This window comes from Mustela putorius, unplaced genomic scaffold (genome assembly GCF_011764305.1).
Source record: "Mustela putorius furo isolate JIRA1106 unplaced genomic scaffold, ASM1176430v1.1 tig00000083_pilon_pilon_pilon, whole genome shotgun sequence".
NCBI lineage: Eukaryota > Metazoa > Chordata > Mammalia > Carnivora > Mustelidae > Mustela > Mustela putorius.
The window spans coordinates 23,989,482-24,013,142 of NW_025421273.1; the positions used below are offsets into that span (position 1 = coordinate 23,989,482).

A 23,661-nucleotide genomic window follows, 5' to 3' on the forward strand; every position below is an offset into this window, starting at 1 on the left:
CATCTCAAGATGCTTAACAGAACCTGCAAAGACCCCTTTTTCTCACGAGGTAGGATTCATAGATTCCAGAGAATTGATATCTATCAGGGGACCTTTTTTTTTTTTTTTTTTTTTTTTTTGTATGTGTGTCTACCACAGCTACCAACAAGAGAAGACAGCATCTGCCAGGTACACAATTGGCATGAAGCAACTGTCTCTCGGGCCTGCTTTTTAACCAAATGAAAGCCTGAAGCTCAAGGGGAAAAGTTATTATGGTATCTGTTCAGGACTTTGCAGGCAGGGGCATCACTTTTCAGAAAGATTTTACCACCATTCTGCCTCAAAAGACTGTATTAGTATTCAAAAGAATACTATTTTGATGATGACATCAATGACTTAACAGCAGGTCTCCGCTTCCTGTTCTGAAGATTCCATAGCTAAGAAAAACACTCTCTCAGGAGACTAGGGACAAGACAGGGAGAACCACTGGTGTGCCACTGGTTCTAATGGACCTCCAAGCTTTGAGAAGGTTGCTTGTTTCTCTGAAGTCTTGAGCAACCTATGAGCATTTTCTAGTGTGTCTTCTTACTCTGAAGAATCAGAACATAGTGATTAATTTCAAATAAGTCTGTCAAGCAGTAAGAATGAGAGCTTACCACCTGCGCCTGTGATTATGTCACTGCAGTTTGAAAGTAATTACAGTTACTCTCCCCCACTCTTATCTGTGGGGGATATATCCAAATACTCCCACATAGTACCAAATCTACATGTACATACTGTATGTTTTTTCCTCTACGTACATACCTATAATGTGTCTTTATTTATAAATTAGGCATAGTAAGAGATTAACAAGAGCTACTAATAAGATAGAACAATTTTAATGTTATACTAATGAAAGTTATGTGAATGTGGTCTTTCTCAAAATACCTTATCATACTCACCCTTTTTCTTGTGATGATATGAGCTGATAAAATGCTGTATGATGAGATGAAGTGAGGGGAATGACATAGGCATTGTGACCTATATATCACAATATATCAGGAGAATCATCTGTTTCTGGACTGTAGTTGACCCCAGGTAACTGAAACCATGGAGAAAGCGGGACTACTATACGCCATTCATTGTCTCTGCCACTATGAGTGTGCTGTTTCCATAGAAATGTTCCAGTAATTGGATTATAGAGGAAGAGAGTTATAATAATTGCCTTTAAAAATGACAAGATTTGGGGATGCCTGGGTGGTCCTGGCAGTTAAGTTTCTGATTCTTGATTTCGGCTCAAGTCATGATCTCAGGTTCGTGGGATTGAACCTAGCATTGAGCTCCATGCTCAGTGTGGAGGCTGCTTGAGATTCTCTCCCTCTCCCCCTGCCCTTTCCCCTCCACACACATGCACATGTTCTTTCTCTCTCTAAAAAATAAAAAAATAAATCTTTTTTTAAAAAATGGCAAGCTTTGAAGTTAGCAAGTAAGAACACCTTGCCTATGAGACTCTTTTCAACTAATCACCAAATTCTCCTCTCTCCAGGTCTCCCTTCCAGTCTTCCTGATATTCCTTCATAGGAGTCTATTTGTAACAAAGTGACTTTTGCTCAGAGAAATTTAACTGAAGAAAATAATCTAGCAAGTGTGAAGTGATACAATCTCAAGAATGTCCATCACAGGTGTGCTTGGGTGGCTCATTTGGTTAAATGTCTGACTCTTGATTTTGGTCAAGATCTCAGGGTTGTGAAACTAAACCCCATGTTGGGCTCTCTGTTCAGCACAGATTCTGTGTGTCCCTCTCCCTCTGCTTCTCCCTTTGTGTACTCTCTCATTCTCTCTCTTTCTCTCCTCTCTCTCTCTCTCTCTCTCTCTCTCTATATATATATATATGTATAGTCTTTCTTTGTTTCTTTCTCTGCCCCTTCCCTGCCCCCTTCTCCCTCTCTAAAAAAAATGTCCATAATACTATTACAATAATGAAAAACCAAAATCAACCAAAATGTCCACCAATAATAGTCCCTGCTTATCTAAGGGAAACTTCCTTGATTCCTTAGGCTGTTCAATGTTTTCATACTTCTTCCTTGGTAGCATATCAAAATTGTAATTCAATTGCTGTATAAAAACAGTAGAAGCTGTCTTAACCTGTCTCCATTCGAACTTGTGGATAACTTAATAACTCTTCATCCTTTCTCTGGAAAACCACAGCAATTCTGCTCACACTGTCACCACATTGTGCCAGTTGTATTTGCTGCTGAAATATGTAACCTAACATCATATTAAGTCAGTTATATCTGAATGTAAAAACTAAGCTATTCCTATGAAAACTAAGTTGAATGCTTTGGACAGACTCAATACAAGAAAATTGCTAAAGAAAATAATCTAGAATATTTAGATTCAATTCTCCACATTAAGACACCCAAATAAGAAAGAGTAGAGATGAATTATGGGAAATAGAACAGATGCGTGTAGGAAATAGGACAAGTGCATCATGGGTAGGGTGACGACCTATCCAGGTCAATCTAGGACAGTCTCTGTTTACACCTGTTGTTTCAGTACCTTCCCCAGCGTAGTGCCCCCTTTCACTCTCAGAAGTATCCAATTCGGGTGATAAAATAGAAGGTCACTCCAACTATGGCTGTAGTTTATATAAGACAAATAAAGTTTAAAGCGAAATAGCAGGCCATCCCAAAGAATGAAAACTGAGCCTCACAGGAAAAGATTAGTGAATAAGTGTTCATATACATGTTTTAAATTGGGGTATTCAGGCTTTTTTCTGTAAAGGTCCAGATAGTAAGTATTTTAAGCTTTAGTCAATATCTGTCCCAACTATTCAAATCTGCCATTGCTTTTGTGCTGAACAAAAGCTACCCTAGATAATCCCTAAATGAATGTATGTAGCTGTGTTCCAACAAAACTTTATTTTGGATACTACATTTGAATTTCATATAATTTTCACATGTCACAAGATATTGTTCTTATTTTTAAATTTTTTTCAAGCATTTAAAAAGATAAAAACCATTCCTGGTTCATAAGCCATACAAAAATGGGCAGTGGGTTGATTTAGCCTGTGGGCCATAATTTGTTGGCCTTTGTTTTAAGTTAAAAGAAAAAAAAGACAAAGTTATGTATGTGTTAGGTTTTTTCCTTTGTGGTTTTCATTTTTCAATTATTCAAAATGCTCAAATGACATTGAATAAAACAGCTTCTATTGTATTTGTTCACATTCTTTCTATTTTTCTTGCCTGTAAGGTCCATGAGATAAGCTGTTTTACCTGGCACATAACAGGTGCTCAGTAAATGTTCCATAGATGAAGGAAGTTATACAATATTTATACAGTGGAATACTAACACAACCATGAAAAGTTGTGTTGGCAAGCTCAAGGTCTATTGTGAAAGGTTAAAAAAGAAACCCAGGCAACACAATAGTTATGTATGATGTAACTCTACTTTTAGAAATTATAGGTCTATGTTTGCATGGGGAATTAGACAGTAGGGTATACAAAACTATTATCAGTTATTTTATCACTATAGTTATTACAGGTTTGGGGATGCTTTAAAGTCTTTTTTTTTTTTTTGCTTGTATTTTTGAATTTTATAAAATGGATGTGCTTTCTAAAATGGTGTATGATTGCTCATTGCTGTTTTATAATTCTCGTGTCCTGAAGGAATTTAAATCTGATCAATGGAGGCACCAAGATTGGTCAGACTCTGTATCTGTGGTCAGGGACTGGGAGGGACTAAGTGAGATGCTGGCCATGGGGGAATGGGGGAAGTCCTCTTATTTGTCAGATAAGACCAGTTCTCCACGCCACTCTGAAAATTAGAGATTAGCACCCCCTGAGTTCTGGCCTTGAAAAAAAGCTACCCAAATATATATATATATAGGCTGTGGTTAAATTTTCATATTTTAAGCTAGGAGCAAAGGGAGGTCCAGGAAGAGTTTTATGCATTTAGCCCATCAACGAACACTTGTGGGCACCCATCACTAACCAGGCACTGTTTCAGGCCATGGAGGTGCAGGAGAGAACAAAGCAGGCAGAAATCCTTGCCCTCCAGAAATTTCCTTTGCAGAGAAGAGAAAGCGACAACAGCGAGAGGGAAAAACGATGATAGCGATGGAGCTGAGGGGACCTCCAAGAGGGGCTGGGCAGCAGCACTGTCCAGGTAGACAGGGTGGCCTGGTCTGAAGAGACATCTGAGCCAAGCCCGGTCAGCCAAGTCAGGATCAGGTAGAAGAAGCCACAGAACAGAGATACTGAGCAGCACAAGCCGGGCACATCTGAAGGCCCGAAAGAAGACCATCGTGGCCCGAGAGATGACACTGAGACATGGACAGTGGCCACCATCCATATGGACAGTGGATGGTGTGGATGAAGAAGAGGAGGATGAAGAAGGAGAAGATGAGGAAGACAAGGAGGATGAGGATGGTGAGGAGGAAGAGTTTGATGATGAAGAGGACCACGACAGAGAATTTATTCTAAGTGAACAAATGTTATTCCAAGTGAAACAGGAAGCTGCTGGTGGGTTTTAAACAGAAGACCATGTTCTGGTTTATATTTTCAAAGCTCTTTCTTGCCCCCATGTGAGGTGGCAAGGGTGGGCCACAAGGCTCCTCAGGGGTAGGGGCAGAGGGGAAGGTGGAAATGGGGAACAGAGTTGGGCTGATTTGTTATTTGTTTACAGGGTGAAGTCGCTGGGACTTGCTTCAGAACTGCATTTAAGCAGGAGGAAGATAGGGTTCAGTTTGTTTGGTTTGGATTTCTTTCGTCTGCTTTAATTTAGCAGCTTTATTGGGATATGACTCTGACACCATACAATTTTCCCAGTTAAAGTACAAGTCAGTGGCTTTAAGGACATTCACAGAGTTGTGTAACCCTTACTACAACTGACTTTAGAATATTTTCTTTACCCCAAAAAAGAAACCCTGCACCCCGTAGGCACTGCGTGCCCCCCTCCCCACCGTCTTGTACTCTGTATCACATTTTATTTATCCGTTCCTCAACTGATGGACATTTAGCTTATTTCCATTTTGGGGGCTATCATGAAAAGTGCTTCTCTGAAAACTGTATGTGAGTTTTTGTGTGGGTGTATGTTTTAATTTCTCTTGAGGACTCAGGAATTGCTGGTTCATATGACAACTGTTTAACGGAGGAACTGCCAGACCGTTTTCCAAAGCGGCTGCCATGTGGTATGTCCCCACCAACAGTGTGTGAGGGTGTGATTCAGGTTTAAGGTCATTCTGGCTGCTGTGTGGAAGGAGGGATGCAGACACCGGAAGGGTCATGCAAAAGTGAAGGCATCTTAGCAGGTCGGGTTCAAAGACATCCAACTTCAAGTGCACCTCATAGTGTTTTATGGCAAAAAGATTTCTGTGAGATAGCCAGCTTGACACCATGAATCACATCATTAAATGGAAAGATTCCAAAGGAGAGGACTTGTTAAAACAGATCTGTAGTTTTCCAGTCTCGAATCCTAAAGCAAACTGGTATGGAACTGCTTGAACATCTGTCCCCAAACAAGCCCCAACAAGCAGGAGGGTATTTTCAGAGAAGCTGCAGGAGTCAGTTGGTGCAATAAAACTTCCACACCTTTAAGCCATGAAAACACAGGGCTCAAGTGGCAGCCTGTCGCTAACAGGCATCACTCCCACTGCCTTGGGGTACTGCCTCTCCGTCCCAGAGAAGGGCTAGCTTTGTCCCATTGCTGGTTTTGAGGACTGGGCGAGAGCTCCGGCCCTCTGCAGTTCTACAAGTTCAGAAACGGAAGGGAGACCAGTATCTATCAACACGATGATATTAAACAGCCCTGGGTGAGATGCTCCACACTAAGTTAGTGAAACCTCCTTTGTCAAATCACCGAGGAAGAAAGATCTAATTTTTTCTGATTAGAGATGAGGAAAGTCGCGACGCCCCTTTGCATTGGAAGGTCAGAAAAGGCCTCTCTAAATAGAGATGCTCTTTTAGCTGATATCAACCATGTAAGGATCAGGAGGAAGGACAGTCCCAGGAAAACCCCCAAATTGTTCATTAGCTCCAGGTGTCTTCATGTTTATTCTCATTTAATTTTTCATCTATATTTACTAATATAAATAAGAGTAAGAAGTAGCCCTCTAGAAATTAATCAAGTTTAAATTGGTTGAAAAGATAACTATGAATTGAAATTATAATTGTTTTGGGACACCTGGGTGGCTCAGTCAGTTAAGCATCTGCCTTCGCCCCAGGTCATGATGCCAGGCTCCTGGGATGGAGGCCCTGCATCTGGCTCCCTGCTCGATAGGGAGTCTGCTTCTCCCTCTCTCTTTGGCCCTCCCCCCGATCATGCTCTCTCTCTCTCTCAAATGAATAAACAAAAAATCTTTAAAAAAAGAAATTATAATTGTTTTTCCTTAATCTTTCTGATCATACTCAGGACCTATTCCCATAACAGTATCATCCACTCAATCTCTATAAACATTCACTATCTCCCCCACACATCAATATCATCTCTCTTAGTAGACGTTGGACTAGGGTGAGATCATGTAAAAATCGATGCCCTGGCAGACAGAGTAGAATGTGTGCCTCTATGAGCAGATTACTCCATGAGGGAAAAGGTAGGCTAAGGAAAGATCTCTGCCCAGTCCCTGCTCTCAGCTTCACTAATTGGATACACCTTTCTCCCTCCATGGGAAAAAGTAGTAAAGATGATTGGGAGAGGTTATGGAAACATAAGGATGACCAGGGTAGAAATATCACCTCGCCCCCCCACAAACACACCCAGCCCTGGTTCTGTCAATACGTACTAATGTAACATCAGGCAAGAATGCTGGCCCACTCCTGGGTCTTGGATTTTTCCTCCCTCGATTAGAGATGGTGCTTCCCTTCTTGCTGTGCAGAACTGCTGTGCACACAGAGGATGAGTAAGTATGTCAAAGCCTTTGCAAAGAACACAACTACAAAAAAGAATGAAATCTTGCCATTTGCAACAACACAGATGGATCTAGAGGGTACAATGCTAAGTGGAATAAGACAGAAAAACACAAATACCCAGTGATTTCACTCATATGCAGAATCTAAAAAACAAAACAAATGAGCAAACAAACAATACAGAAAGACTCATAAATATACAGAACGAACTGGTAGTTGCTAGAAAGGAAGAGTTAGGGAGATAGGTGAAGGAGATTAAGAGCTATAAACTTCCAGTTATAAAATAGATAAGTCGATGGGTGCCTGGAGGCTGCAGTCAGCTATGAGTCTGACTCTTGGTTTTGGCTCAGGTGGTGATCTCAGGGTGGTGAGCTCAAGTCCCAGGTCAAGCTCCTCGCTCAGTGGGGAATCTGCTTGAGAGTCTCTTCCTCTGCCCGTCTTCCCTCCACTGTGTTGTCTCTTCTCTCCCTCTCAAATAAATAAATTTTAAATAAAACAGATAAGGGGATGAAAGTATAACAATAGAGGAGGTAGTCTTATAATAATGTATCATGCAGTGACTATTGTTTGGGGCTTTGTGCACAGATCCTTTTCAAAGGGTGACTGAGAGGGTCCTGTCGAGTTATTCTACTCCTTATACTTTTAGCTTAGCAGATTCTGGCACCTAACGAGACCGCTCCTTGTCTCCTGGGCGCTTTTCCTCTGATCGGGAGATGAGAGGGAGTGCTATGTGCATGCAGTTTTCATGCTTGTGGTCCCAGGTCCTGAGAGTTAGCCTTCAGTTTGAGAGATGGCTCACAGAGAGGGAACTCTCCCATTCATTTTCTTGTTCTAATATAAAGCTTTTATTTGGAGCGAGACATTCTATACCTCCTTCAAATTTGGAACCAGAGAATCCCTGGGTATGAGGGGTGCCAAACCTTCTGGGTACGAGGATGTGGAGCCCTAAAAGAAAAAAGCAGAGGCTGGCCTGACAGGCCCAGGGGCAGGGCTAGGCAAACCTGCCCGATGCTTTCAGAACCAAAAGCTTCCCAAAGGCTTTAGTGGGGAATGAATTTGGAACCTCGTAGGGCCCAAATGACTCCTCTGTGCCCACTTTACTATTTAAACCTTCAAGTGCTCTGAAATGGTGGTTCTTGACCCCAAGTAAACATCAAGAGTTCTTGAGTGACTCAGAAAGCAGCAGTGCCTGTTACTGTTCTCTCCTTCCTTCACAGGTGGGGCCTGGGGCCTTACATGCTTTGCACTTGTTTTTAATTTTTGATTTGGAAACAATTTCAAGCTTAGAAACACACTGCTAGGAAATGAACAGTACAAAGGACATCCCCATACCCTTTACTGAGCCTCCCCAGTGACTCACATTCGTCCCATTTGTTTTACCATTTGCTCTCTTTCTATGTTTTATTTATAAAATCAAATATTTTGAAAATAAGACATTATACTTATGTTCTTAAAAGAGGACCTATTTCGGGGTGCCTGGGTGGTACAGTCAATTAAGTGTCCCAACTCTTGATTTAGGCTCAGGTCATGATCTCCGGGTTGTGAGAATGAGCCCGGCTCTGGGCTCCATGCTCAGTGAGGAGTCTGCTAGGGCTTCTTTTTCCCTCTCCCTCTGCCCCTCTGTCCAACCTGCAACCCCCTCGCATACATGTGTGTTCTCTGTCTCTCTCTGTCTCAAATAAATAATTTTGTAAAAAAAAAAAATAGTAAGACCTATTTCAATGTGCACTAGCCCAGAATAAGGATATGTTGTTGCATAGCCACAAAGTATATTTTCAACTCCAGCAAATTTAACATTGACATGCATGCTTTTCATCTACCTATCATCATATTCCAGTTGTCCATAGACTTGACTGTCTCCTTGCCACATTTTTCCCTCCAGAAGAGACTTCAGTCTGGGATCCATCTAGTTGTCGTCGTGATCACTGGTATATTTTTAAAAGCTACCTAGGGGATTTTAATGTGCACCCTGGACTTTGAACAACCATGTGAATGAATATTTACTACCCTAACATATGTTAAGTGTCTATCAGGTGCAAAGTATTGTGAATAGATTCAAGTTTATGATTGTTTTTTATGATTTTTTTAAAGATTATTTATCTGACAGACAAAGATCACAAGTAGGCAGAGAGGCTGGCAGAGAGGGAGGGGGAGGCAGGCTCCCTGCTGAGCAGAGAGCCTGATGCGGGGCTCAATCCCAGGACCCTGGGATCATGACCTGAGCTGAAGGCAGAGGCTTAACCCACTGAGCCACCCAAGTGCCCCAAGTTTATGATTTTTAAGGGACATATATATATGTACAAATACATACATATGTACATGTATGTGTATATACAAATCAACTATGATACCAGATGGATAAATATCACGAAAAAAGTGTTAACCAAATCTGTGGGAGGAAACTTTAAATTTAACAAGCTTACTGAGAGTCTACCATGTGCCAGGCATTGTACAAACTTCTGGAAAAACAGATGTAAGAGAGAATAATGAATGCACAATTAATAATTAATGAATACATGGTTAATTTCAAAAGCTAGGTTTTTCAAAGGCTTTTTGGGGGGGGAATGAGACTTAATATAAGTAGAATTCAACTTTTAGAAATGAAGACATTTCAGGAGAGTAAACATAAAGAAAAAAAGGAAGGTAAGTGAATGAATTGTGGAGTAAGGAAAGAAATGTACTTCACTGTAACTCGAGAACTGGGAGCATGGGGTTGGATTGGGTTTTCCTAGGAAAGTAGGCTGAACAATGTAAGATGATACAGTCACTTTGGAAAACAGTTTGGCTGTTTCTTCAGAAGTTAAACATAAATATAACATACAATTCAGGGGCACCTGGGTGGCTCAGTGGGTTAAGAACTTGCCTTCAGCTCAGGTCATGATACCAGAGTCCTGGGACAGAGCCCTGCATGTGGGGGAGGAGGAGGTCCCTGCTCAGCGGGAAATCTGCTTCTCCCTCTGAGCCGCATCCCCCCCTCCCACTCATGTGTGCACTCCCTCTCACTCCCAAATCAATAAAATCTTTTTAAAAAATAACATACAATCCAACAATTCAATTTCTACATATCTACCAAGTCTAATGAAAATGTTTGTCCACACAAAGACTTGCATAGGAATGTAATGCTCATAGCAACATTATTTACAATAGCCACAAAGAGGAAATGACCGAAATGTCTCCCACAGAAGGTACGTATCCATCAATGGGATACTAGTGAGCAGTGAAAAGGAATGAATGACTGACATACGCTACAACATGAATGAACCTCAGAAACATTCTGCTAAGATTTAGCAACTAAGTGAAAAGCACCAGATGGAAATACCATATATTTTATCTTTCATTGAGTTGAAGGGTCTGCAAAAGACAGATTTATAGAGACAGAAAGTAGATTAATGATTGCCTGGTGTAGGGGTGAGAATGGGGACTGACGACAAATGGGATGTAAATGTCCTAAACTGGATTACAGTTATAGGTAATAACTCTGAACATTTACTAAAAAATGTTGAATCGTACACCTAAATAGATGAATTTTATAATATATAAATTATACTTCAATAAATCAAGTTATTAAAATCAGAGAGGAAATAAGTAATCTTAGAAATGAAAAATATAATTATTGAAATTCTAAAACTTGACAGGACTTAAGACTTAAGGCTGGAAAATCTTTGACAAAAGTTAAAAAACTTAAACAACTTATTTAGAGGACTAGTGAACAGAAGGATTTAATTAAGGAATTTATCAGAATCCAACACGGAAGCAAAAAAAATTTTTTTAAATCACATTTCAGGGTATAGATGAAGAGGCTTCCTCACTGACCTGATGGCAGTTCCAGAAAAGAAAAGGTAGGCAATGACAGAGAAACATTATCTGAAGAGAAAGTCACTGATAATTTTCCAGAATTAAAGAGAGCACACCAGTCCTCAACAGAAAGTACACTAACATATAGTAAGTCCTGGTGAAAGTGCTGAACACCAAAACAAAACAAACACACATATTACATGTTATCAAGGGAAAGGCAGACTGACCACAAAGGAATGAAAGTTAGTCTAGCAGCAGAACTTTCACCAGCAACAACCAGTGCCAGAAAACAATGGAGTACTTTCATCACTGTGCTTTGGGAAAATAACTGTTCACTAGAGTTTTATACCCAATAAATTATCACCCAACACTGAGGGCAAAATAATGACAGTTTCAAATATACAAAGAATTCCCTCCCCTACCTAGACCTCAACAGCAAAAATTACTAAGAAATAGACTTCAGCTAGAAGAAAAGTGCATCTAAAGAGAAGGCTTTGGATTCCAGAAAAAAATAGTGAGAAGTGATGAAATGTCAGTGAATTTAATTAACACTTGATCATAAAAATGATTTTCAAATTTAAAAATGTCAAATGTTCTAAAAATGTCAAATGTGAAATGGGTAAAGTATGCAAAAATCTTTTGCAGGAATGGGGCACCTGGGTGGCTCAGAAGGTGTAGCCCCTAACTCTTGATCTCGGATCAGGTCATGATTTCAGGGTGATGATCTCAAGGTGATGATCTCAGGGTCCTAAGATGGAGGCCCAGGTGGAAAACCAGGCTCAGTGGGGAGTCTGCTTGAGATATTCTCTCTCCCTCTGCCCCTTCCCCCTCCCCTTCTTGCTCTCTCTCCGAAATAACTAAATAAATCTTAAAAGAAAATCTTTTACAGGAAGAAAGAATTACACCATAACTTTGTTAGAAAAAATTATAGTTAAGTACATATGTTGAAAAATAAAAAAAAGTTCTGAGAAGAATAAAAATAAAGCCTAATGCCCTCAAATCAGCAGTGGAAAATGAGGAAATATAGATCATTTTACTAATTCAGTAGAAGGCAGGGATAGAGGAAAAGGAAGAATGAAAAAGCACAGCACACAGAAACATAAAACATGATAGAAGAATAAGCCCCAATATATTAGTAATCACAATCAATGCACAAAGATTAAATTCACCTGGCAGAAATACAACCAACTTACTGAAAGTTTCAGTCTAAAGAGATGGAAAATATGTGACACACAGACATTAGCCAAAAGAAAGGTAGCACATTGATATCAATATTAAAATGTCTAATTTAAGCAATTAGCATAAAAACCATAAAGAGAGGCATTACCTAATAAGAATCCATTATGATTTCTAATGCAAACTATCCTTTGAAGAAACACTGCCTACTGTGTGCCAGGGATCATGCTGCTTTCTCCACTGCTGTTAGCTTCAGTGCTTGGCACTTAATAGGTGTGCCATAAATACTACAGAGTGGAATGCTTACCACATTGTATTGAAATTATCTGTTCAACTTTTTGTTATCCACAGGGGTAAGGACAATGTCTTAGTCAGTTTTATTCCATCAATAATCAGCACAGCACCTGGCACACAGTAGGCACTCTATAAATCCAAACTGAATTAAAGTGTTCATCCCTTTAGGGGATAAAAATCTCCCCTAAATGTTCCTGCCCATAATTACTTACCCTTTGTTTCCACTTCTATAGAACTTACAGTTTGAAATACCCAACTTAGCAATTGATTATATAGTAGCGTCTGAGTTTTCTTTCCATATTTCAAACTTGTGTCTATAAAAACATTTCAGATTCTTTAAAGATAGAGATGGCTTATACTGTGTCTAGAGCCTTGAATCAATATTTTTTAGGGGTTGATGTCACATTTGGATAAATGTAGATTAGATCAGTGGTGCCAGCCACACATGCCAAAACCTCAAGGGGTATCTCCAATCCCTTTTTTCAATCCTTGACTAAAGAGATCACTGTTTGGAAACAGGCTCATATGCCAAGAATGTGGGGAAGTTGATAGGAGGGGCAGGAGAAGGCATCTAGTGTCCATTTTCAAGTCCCTGCGCTCCCTTCCCTCTGGCAAAATAGGAAAGAGCCTGTGAACCTACCAAAAAAAAAAAAAAAAAAAAGGTATGGGGAGGTTGGAGGAGGACAGGGAAGAGAGCATGTCCCATATACTGCTGGACAGAATCTGGACCTGACCCTTCCACTAGCAGACATGGTATCAAGAGTTTATTATGATGTCAAAAGGAAACTCCAAGGCAAACAGCTATATTCTCCCACTGGAACCTTGTGTAAGAATGGAATCTTGTTTCCATCTATACACAAGGCACAAGAGGGGAAACCTACAACAAGGAGCTCCTAATAGGGAAGCTGCAGAGAGTTAACCAAGGGCAAGGTGGCATCCTCTTGGTGGTCTTCATCCGGTCCTGGAGAGGTTCAGTACTGTCCCTGGGAGGACGTAGGAAGATGGGCTGGCTGACCTCCCAAGGTCTTTCCTAATCCAATAATTAATGGGGGAATGGTGCACTTCCCCATTTATGCTCTTACAACATCTGCACCCAGTTTGATAGTAAATCCCCTGGGCTGCCTTCCAGGTTTAGTACGGTGCCAGGCAAGCTGCCGGCACTCAACAAATGGCTCAAATATTTGTTGAATGAAGGAAAAAATTAATCAAGTGTTTAAACAGAGTCCACATGACCTCCCCAGCTGTAAAGTACAGCGATGAATAAAATCACAACATTCCAGACACGATCATTTGAGCAGAACTGGCAAAGGAAAACACACGCGTGCGTGCGCGCGCACACACACACACAATTCACACTAGCACCGATTCAACTGTTTCCCACCTTGGGAGCACAGACCACCTGCTCAGCAAGCAGTCTGTAGGAGTTTCTTTGGTAAGAATCCTCTCTCTCCAGAGAGGTGCTTCCAGAAGGTCAATTTACCAGTAAGGTTTAGGACCGCTTCCCTTACCGACTGGCCTCCCAGACAAAGTTTCTGCTCGGATTCAGTATGGGCCTCCCCTGGTCGCGTCCGCTCTCCCCCAACCTGGGGGCACCACCCAGGGCGCGCAGCTCGCTGGACCGCAGCGCTTCACCTTACCTTGGTGAGCTGGGCGATCTTCTTGCACATTTTCACGTGCATGTCGGGATCCCAGTCCATTCTCCAGTCGGCGCCACCGCGGGCATCAGCTTTGGAGCCCTGGCAAGTCCCGGACGCGTGAATTTTGCTGTTGAGGACAGAAGCCATGGCTATAACGCGTCCAACACTCAAGGGTTCTCGCTCGTGTTCTCGCTGCCCGCGGTGTGCACGTGCGTGCGCGCGCGGGCCTGTGAGCGTGTGGGCTTTCTCCGGAGCGGTGGCACTGCAGTCCCGCCGCCCGCACCGCCGCGCGGCCTCTGCCGCCCCGAGGTGTTGGCCTTTCGGCGGTTCGCGAGTCCACCCTCCCTGCTCCGGCGCTCGCTCGCTAGCTCGCGGGCTCTGCGGACACCCGCACCCTGCGGCGAGACGCCGAGGATCCGCACGTGCGGCTCGCGACCCGCGCGCCGCTCTCTGGCCGGTGCGGATTTCGCCTGCAACAGTGGAGCTTCAGCGACCAGAAGCCGCCGGCCTTGGAGAGGTTTGCGCTGGCCCCGCGCCGCGCTCTTGGACACGTGGGTGGCTCCTAGCTCCCGACTCAGCAGCGACTGCCGGTGGTGGGCACCCCAAGCCAACGGAAGAATTAGGGCCGGCTTCAGCCTCGGGCAGCCGGGAGCACGGTCTGGGAAGGGGCCCTTGTTGATGTTCTCCGGGGTGGACGGGTGGCGAGGGACAGGGCACCTTGACCAGCTAGCGCCCTCAGCCCCAGGCTCCCGAGCCTCAGAGCTCGGCGCTGAAGGCAAAGATTGCGGCCAGGGGGTCTTGAGAGGGAAAGGGAGGTAAGAGCAAGTCGGGGGGACGCGACGTGGTACCGGGACCCGGGTGCACACTGTGGGCCCTAGCAGGGACTGCGGGTAGCAACCCCCCTTCCCCCATCTTGGGGAGGAGCCCGGACGATGCGGGAGGATTGCCAGAGATCACCGAACAAAGGGAAGAAGCCAAAGGGGTGGCTGAGAGGAGCTGGTGACAGAAATCTGGGACGAGAAAGAGAGGAACGCCCAGTTGTGTCTGAACCAAGATACTCCTATTCTAAATTTCTTACTTCGGCCCCAGGATTCTACACTGGGTAGGAATGGCCAACCTGGGTTTGTGAATTCTACTAAGTTTGGATTTCCTCTCTGAGACAACATCTCAGTTTCCCAGTGCATTTAGAAAACAGAAGGCCCAAACCAAAATCTCTCTTGATATAGTGTCTTGGTCCTAAGCTAGATTCCCTGAGTCAAAATACTTGGAGTTAAGTGTCCAAGAACCCACATTTTAAACAAGCTCCCTTTAAAGTACTTTTGCAGGGTCTTATTACCTCTAGGAATTCAACCACTGTGTAAACTAGAGGGAAATTAGCCTTTTTAGTCCAAAAATGTTACCAAAAAAGTTGTTCACCATTTTGGAAAATCACATCATCAATGACAACATGGCTCATGCTATTTGGTTGCCAATACAACACACTTGTATTGTATTTGACCTGTTCATGGTGAGTCTACCCAGATGTCCAAGCATCGGAATAATACATTAAGTCATAGAGTTAATTTTATCAGATCATTCATATATTGAAATACATACTTAATTGTAATGACTTTCCTTTTATTTCTTTATCTTAATATCAAGAAATTATACTGGTTTTTAAAAATGTGTGTGCTCATTTAAAAAATTATCTCTGAATTTCAGTATAGTAAAATGAACATTATTTTAAAAAGTGACATCTGGTCTGAATGGGGTTGAGAATTCACACTATGGTTTGTTAAGTCTGTGATCTAACTCCAAGTTTTACTTATTTAAATATGATCCTATTAGGTCTAGGGACTGTTATATTTTCCAGTGGGGTTTTTTCTTAAGAATTTTTAAAAAATTCATTTGTGAGATAGAGCAGGAGCAGAGGAAGGGGGAGAAGGAGAAACAGACGCCCCTGAGCAGGGAGCCCAACATAGGGCTTGATCCCAGGAAGCTAGGATCATGACCTGAGCCAAAAGCAGACACTTAACCAACTGAGCCACCCAGGTGCCCCATCAGTGGGATACCTTATACTTTCAAAAAAAAATTTTTTTTAGATTTTTATTTATTTGACAGGGTAAGAGTGAGAGAGCACAAGAGGGGGAGGAGTAGGCAGAGGGAGAAGCAGGCTTCCAGCTGAGCAGGAAGCCTGAAGTGGTATTCCATCCAGGGACTCCAGGATCATGACCCGAGCTGAAGGCAGATGCTCAATTGACTGAGACAGCAAGGCACCCCATACTTTCAAATTTTTCATGGAAGCCTAGGAAAACCCCAGACTCTCTTATCAGGCTTTGTTGAACCATAGCTACTAAGTAGGCAAGATAATATAAGCTGACCTGTCTTGGAAAGAGTTCTCTGCAGCTGCTGAGATTTCCTAGCACTATGGTTAGTAGGTTCTTTCACACTATTAGGTTCTTTCAAACTATAGAGGGCAGAAGGGAATTAAGCACTATATCAAATATGGTGTGTGGGTGGGAACATTTATTAGACCACTATTATGATCTTGGCATTGTGCTATGCTCTTTGCACACGTTCTTACTTCCTCTAAGGTACTTATTATCATTGTCATTCTACAGACTAGGAAATTGAAGATAAGGGAGGCTAAGCACCCGATTTTATACAGCTGGTAATGGATCTGAGTCTATCTGACTTTGAAGAGCGCAATGCTGGTAATCTAAAATTCTTAAAAGCCATAATTGATTTGTTCTTTCTGTAGATTATAGAAATGTAAGCCTCTTACAGTACTCCTCTCCCCACAAAACTCATCTGTAATAATACAAAATATAAGAAGCAAACAAAAAATTACCCCCAATCCTACACTTAGAAAAAACTACCATTAATATTTTAGAGAAGATTCTTTTAGATGTCCTTTCTGTACACGTCTAGAAGATGTTATGTACATAAATGCATATTTAAAACAAATGAATACTGTACATCATGTTTTTGAACCCTATTTATTCATATAAAATAGACATCTTTTCTTCTTTTGTCATTAAAGATATACATTCGTATTTTGAACAATCAGTATCTCTATACAAAATCACATATTTATCCTAACCCCTACTGAAATTTTTTAAAAAAATATTTTAAGTAAGATGTTTCATATATGTTTGCTATGTGCATTTTCTTTCTTTTGGTGGGGGGAAGGGCAAGGAGAAAGAGAGAGAGAATCTTTTTTCTTTTTTTTTTTAATTTTTATTTTATTTTATTTATTTATTTGACAGACACAGATCACAAGTAGGCCAAGAAGCAGGCAGAGAGAGAGGAAGGGAAGCAGGCTCCCTGCCGAGCAGAGAGCCCGACGCGGGACTCGATCCCAGGACCCTGGGACCATGACCTGAGCCGAAGGCAGAGGCCCAACCCACTGAGCCACCCAGGTGCCCAAGAGAGAGAGAATCTTAAGCAGGTTCCATACCCAGCATGAAGCCCAACACGGGACTTGATCTAAAGCCCCTGAGATCAGGGTCTGAGCTAAAACCAAGAATTAGATGTTCAACCAACTGAACTACCCAGGCACCCAGCAATATTCACATCTGTTCTAAAGGACAGGGAAAACAAAAAGGACATATAAAACTCATGTGTTAATATAATGGGAAAGCAAATAGCTTATGAGATAAAATTGTTAAGGTGTGTTAAGTATAGAAAGCATATTGTAAGACACGATAAAGATAGAATGGAATATACGTGGAAAAGATGGAACAAACAAGAGGGTTACTAACTCAAAATAATGGAAAGGCCAAGTTTAAGTTAAGATAATATCACCTTCAGGCTGATAGCTACAGTATCTCCCCAAATGCTATTTGTTTTTCACACCCATCCCCCATATATATGTTCTGTCCCAGAAAAACACAGATAGCATGGCTTACAGCAGACCTCTAACCAGGCATACTTGCTCTGCACGTTTCTGATAGAAGCATGTGTCAGCTCTAGGCACCCCTCTATCTGCTGAGCTGCATTTCCAATTTCAGCAGTGGTCCCCATAACAGCCCTGTCAGGAGTGAAGGTCAATGTGGCAGATAGGACATAAACACTGCCTAACACAGGATTTGGATAAATATCGTCCTCCTAGCTCCCTGGCACCTTATCCCAAATGTCTTAACTGTTACTATCCAACTGACTTCTACTGAAAAGTGATTGACTCAACCATGTGATTTTGAGCATCTTAATTTGGGCCATAGAGTTTCCTGTCCATGACATATGGGATAGCCTGCCTGATAGTGTATTTGGAGATTACCACTGAATCAAGATAACTTCCTACATGACATCATACGTGGATCTTTGCACACATGTGCAAGTATTTCCATAGGAATAAATCCTAATAAACCAGTTTCAATAAGTCAGCAAATTTTAAATGTTGATGATATATTGTTATACCATTCTTTTGAAGTTATGCCAATTTATACTCTCATTAAGAGGGTACAAAAATGCGTGTTTTCCCATACCCTTGCCAAAACTAGCAGGTATTGATCTTCAGAGAGCTTCCATTTTAATAGGTAAAGAATGTCTCCCTCTACACACCATTTACATGAATATTGTAGGACTGTTGGAAGACCTTTCCAGAAACTGATCAGTTACTGGAGTTAAACTTTTTTTTTTTTTAATTGTTTTCACTGGGCTTTCTTCCTTGTGTTGAAATAACTTTCTAGGCCCAAGACAAAGTGCTCAGAATGTCACATCAACAGCCTGAAACTTAAGATAACTTCTGTGTCCTTGTTAGTGCTTTGCCTAACCAGAAACACAATATATCCAGTCAGCCAATCCTCATATGCCAAGCCAATTCTGGGCTCTGTACTTATTTCCTCTTCCTCCTTAACTCCAAACAAGGTTGACTGTGTGGCCCTAGCCATCAGATATTTTCCATTCTTCTCTTCCTTATTCTTTTTTTTTTTTTTTTTTAAGATTTATTTATTTGAGAGAGAGAGAGAAAGAGCATGGGGAAGGGGCAGATGGAGAGAGAGACAATCTTAGGCAGACTCTGCATTGAGCATGGAGCCCCACGCCGGGCTCCATCCCTGAGATCATGACCTGAGCCAAAACCTAGAGTTGGTAGCTTAATTGACTATGCCCCCCAGGCACCCCACCCCTTGTTCTTTATTCTTTACCTTTATAAAAGCTTCTTGCCTTCTACCCTCTTTATAGTCTCTGAAAAAAGAGTCTGTCCACTTCATGAAGTATTGAAGTTTTATATTACCTAAATTGTCTTTAATAATTTTTAACATGTATTACAAGATCTTTCCTCGTAGGGACCTTTGGCACTGGGCCTATGGTATATATTGCAAACATTTCACCCAGTTAGTGATTTATTTTAGCTTTCTTATGCTTGTAAAAGGAGATTTCCAAGGTAAAGCAAGCAACCTTAGCTAAGAGAGTCTCTTTTTAAAATAGGGTTGGGAGGTGGGGCCTGGCTGGCTCACTCTGTTAAGCATTCTACTTTTTTTTTTTTTTTTTTTAAGATTTTATTGATTTTTTAAGAGAGCGAGCGAGCGAGAGAGAGTAAGTGTGTGTGCATAAGCAGGGGGAGCAGCAGGCAGAGGGAGAGGGAGAAGTAGGCTCCCCGCTGAGCAGGGGGATGATGACCTGAGCCAAAGGCAGATGCTTAACCAACTAACCCACCCAGGCGCCCCACATCTTACTCTTGATTTCAGCTCAGGTCATGATCTCAGGGTCATGAGACCAAGCCCCAAGCTGGGCTCCAAGCTGAGTGTGGAACCTGGTTAAGATGATCTCTCTAACTTTCCTTTTGGTCTCTTCCCCTGCTAAAGCATGCTCTCTCTCTTGCAAAATAATCATAATCATAATCATAATCATAAAAAATAGGGTTGGGAAGCCATAGGGTAGGGAGGAGTTTATGCATGTCCTCAACTTAGAAACCGAACTTTTCAGCTAGCTGTAAACCCTCAGCCTTGACTTAACTTTCTCCTCACCATAACATAGAACACCTGAATCACCTGCACTCTTCACTTCCAAATGAGTCAATATGTTCAACAAATTTCAATCCCTTTTCATATTAATCCAGCCAATCCCAGCTACTATAATTCCAATCCCTCCTTTGCATAAAGGACCTGAATGAGAACTACACTCATAGACTTTTGCCTATAAAACTCTGCTCTCTCTTGGTCTTCCTTGGAACACAATTCAGGTTTCTATCGGAATCTGTGCCTCCCAAATTACAATCCGAATTGCCTAGATAACTGTCTGTTTGCTTAAATTTTCAGTGAATTCTTTTCTTGGTTGACATGCTCCATAAATTTTTTCAATTTTTATATAGGCAAAGCTATTGATCTTCTATTTTCTGTGTGAAGTTAGAATACAGACCTGTTTTTCCAGATGGCTATATAGTTGTCTCAATAGGTATTGAATAATTCATCTTTACCACACTGATAATCTAGGTGCTGCCTTGTGATCTCTTTAATAGAAATTTACTAATCTTTTAGCCTTTGCTTAGTCAGAGTTTTCTCTCCTTATCAGTTAAGTTGCATGGGAAAATTGATTGTCATTACTACTAATATACTTCTACTACTCATCTGAAACCAAGATCACATTCTTGAGTGGAGTGTTTATTTCACTTAACCTCTTTACACAGAAGGCCTTTTTCCCTACTGTGCCTTATTCCTACTGTTAAAATGAAAACCACAGGCCCAAAATGGTGTCACTTAGGCCAAGTCACCAAACCAGGGCTCAGTGTCTAATGTTAATTGTGATTTCAAGCTCCCCCACAAATGTTGTCTTAACTGGTCTGTCAGGAATTTTCTGATAAGAATCACTAAGGTAATCTGTCACAGAGAATGATGAGGTAATCTGCATGAAGACACCCCCTGCCATTCCTCCTAAAGGGAAAGTGACCTTGCCTGGAAGAATCCTTTCTTTCTTTTGCTGAGAACTTCCTTGCCTCACCCACCCTCCTTTAAAAACTTCCATTTTGTACTCCAACTCCTTGGAGCTCCTGTCTACTTACTTGGCAGGATGCTACCCGACTCATGAATTGCTTAATAAAGCCAGTCAGACCTTCAAATTACTTGGTTGAATTATTATTACTTTTTTAATACTACTCATCTTTTAGACTAGTTTGCAAGTCCCTCAAATATCTGCTCAAAGCTCTGGATTTCTGAGTAGCACCTTTACCATATTTTTAAAAGTTAAAGTTCTCTGTCAAAGATTCCCCCCTTTTTGAGGGAAGAATGCAAGAAATGAACACAGATCTTAAACTGGCACCATGCCTTTGTTGTAATCCTCACACACATTAACTAGTACCAGGATTTCATCGAAGGTAGTGTAGAGCCTGCTTTCAGACAAGAAGCTTGAGCAATGGACACCTGAGTAAGGTAAAAGGGCCCACAGTGACCACCAAGCTGAATGTAATCAGGCTTATTCTGTGACCCACCTAGAAATAGCCAAGTCCCTAACTGACCAATTACAACCAGGCACAGTTACCAAAAAAGGGAAAATTCTGTATTTCCTCATTCTGCCCTGCAACTATAGCCCCTCACCACTGCCCTGTGGCAGACAGCTTATTCTTTGCCGTCCTGCCCACTGCCCCCTTGCTGTGTGTCCAGTAAGCTTTTATCTCTTTTGTTTGGCTCTGGGTGAATTCTTCCAAAGTCCTCCCATTCGACTGGGAGTTCCCAGTAGCCTGGGATCCCAGGTAGCCTGGGATCAGGTCTTCCATCTTATCTCCAGAGGAGGAAAATAAAGACAACACTTGCACTGAGATTACAGTATCTCAACACAACACCACAGGACATGATGTTTTGGAATAAAATGTTTTGTGGCAATATTATAGACAGATTATACTATTGCAGGGGTGTGGAGCACAAGGGTCAAGAAAGAATTCTTGAGACATTGTTTGGTGCAACTTAGTGAGTTTATTTAGGTAAGTAGCATGGGGACAGGACCCCTGGGCAAAAAAGCTACACTTCTGCTGTGTGAAGCTATGGTTATATGCCTAGTGCTCAAGGGGGAGGGAACAGTCAGGGAGTATTAGATCTTAAATGTCTTCTTTAAATTTCTACTTGTAAATCAACTTTTAAAAGAGTTCTCTGATGCTTCCCATTCAGTTCAATAGTAACTGTCTGTGAGATATATAGGCAGTCATGAGATCCTTTAAGAATGTAGCAATCAGCAACAATTTGATCCTTATCAGAATTATACAGGCTGTAGGTCAGCCTTCTGGGCTAAAGTGAACATTTTTTTGCTTCTATTTCTCATCAATATTAATATGAATACCATGAGCTCCACATGGTTCTGGAAACAGCTTGTGGGAAATGAATCTAGGAACTCTAGCACTGGTAGTCATTTTTTTTCATCCTCCTACCTTAAAATTGTGTAACTGGTAACAAAGGTGTGAAACACAGGGGTAAAAGAAGAGTTGAGTACAGGAGCTACGAGCAGTTCATGGTAGTAGTCTTTTCAATACCTGAAAGAGTCAACAACCATTTTGCAAAAGTACATCTAATTTTGCCTTAGGGAAAACAGGTAGGAAGTGAATCAGGGAGCAATACTGCTGCTTTTCTGTCTTTTTCTGGAGTTCAGAGATCATTAAACAATAGAACTCTCCAACATTCAAAAGAAGAATGAAACTGGTGCTTTTTAATTCTCTTGATTACACAGCAATAGAGTGCTCAGTACTCAATGTGTGCTTTTAACCAAGTTTAGTACCAGTAATATGGCTGACCTATCTATGGTTGAATATTTCAGTGTAGCCATTTCTCAGTTTCCTTGATCACTTGATCACTTTGTCTCTGCACTATAAACCCAAGTATTGTCCAGAGTATTAACATGGATTTAGAATTTTTTTTTTAAAGTAAGTTTTATGCCCACTGTGGGGCTTGAACTCAAGACCCTAAGATCAAGAGTTACATAGTCTATCAACTGAGCCAGCCGGGCACCCCTGGAGTTAGAACTTTTTAAATTCTGGTTAACCTAGAAATTATCACGAACTTGGTAAAATTGAGCATTTCAGACACCCCATACCAGAAATTTTGATTTAGGAGGTATGAGTAAAGCATTTAAACAAGACCTTCAGTGATGCTGTTGTGGATGATATCAGGCCCCACTTTGAAAATTGCTTTAATAGCTCCAACAAACCTTGTCAGTTTCTTCTAGGTCTTGCTTTATAATGTCCTTCCTGTCCTCTCTCCTATTTCAGTCCTGTCAGCTGTCAATTTTCAGCTCAGGTCACACTTTTGAGGAAGTCCTGACCTGACTATTCCAGCTGGAGATGCTCTCTGAGCTCCCATGGCAATCGGTATACAAAGGACATCTCCAAACTGACCAAGCAATCTGTCAGCAGGAACTTTTTGAGCATGCATTCCCAATAATGTACTTCTTCACCTAGGAATCAGTATCACACCATACTAATATTTTATATACACTATAAAATATTCACGGAAATTAACAGATGAATTAAAGAAAATAGGGGTGCCTCAGTTGGTTAAACATCTGCCTTTGGCTCAGGTCATGATCGCAGGATCCTGGGATCAAGTCCTGCATCTGGCTCCTTGTTCAGCAGAGAGTCTGCTGCTTCTTCTGCCTGATGCTCCCCGTTTGTGCTCTCTCTCTCTGACAAATAAATAAATAAAATCTTAAAAAAAAAAAAAACCACAAGTGTGTACATGTGCAAAATCATAAAGTACACTTAAGATTAGTGTACTTTTCATATTTCACTGTGGGAATATTATCCCTTACTTAAAAAAAAAAAAAGGCAGATAGACAAACTGATGTGGCACGGTTTACACAATAGATTTGATGAAAGAGAAAACACACTTCACCACACATAATCATCTGCAATTAAGTAAAAATTTATTTGATTGTATAATAATGACATAAACAAATTATGGGGAAAATCTTCAATCAAAACTCAGAAAAAACCCTAA

The 23,661-nt window shown here is 41.4% G+C and overlaps 1 protein-coding gene across 2 annotated transcripts in view; it reads right to left on the reverse strand.

The window, feature by feature from the left end:
* FAM184B (family with sequence similarity 184 member B) overlaps nucleotides 1-23,661 on the reverse strand; it is a 183,182-nt gene that overhangs the window by 150,647 nt on the left and 8,874 nt on the right. Inside the window, exon 3 of one of the 2 annotated variants that reach the window (XM_045075998.1) lies at nucleotides 13,766-13,892. In XM_045075998.1, the coding sequence (XP_044931933.1) occupies nucleotides 13,766-13,825 (60 nt within the window). In that variant the 5' untranslated portion in view covers nucleotides 13,826-13,892. Of the gene's footprint in view, nucleotides 1-13,765; nucleotides 14,046-23,661 lie in introns of those variants that run through there. The other variant, XM_004773412.3, reaches the window with a different exon arrangement.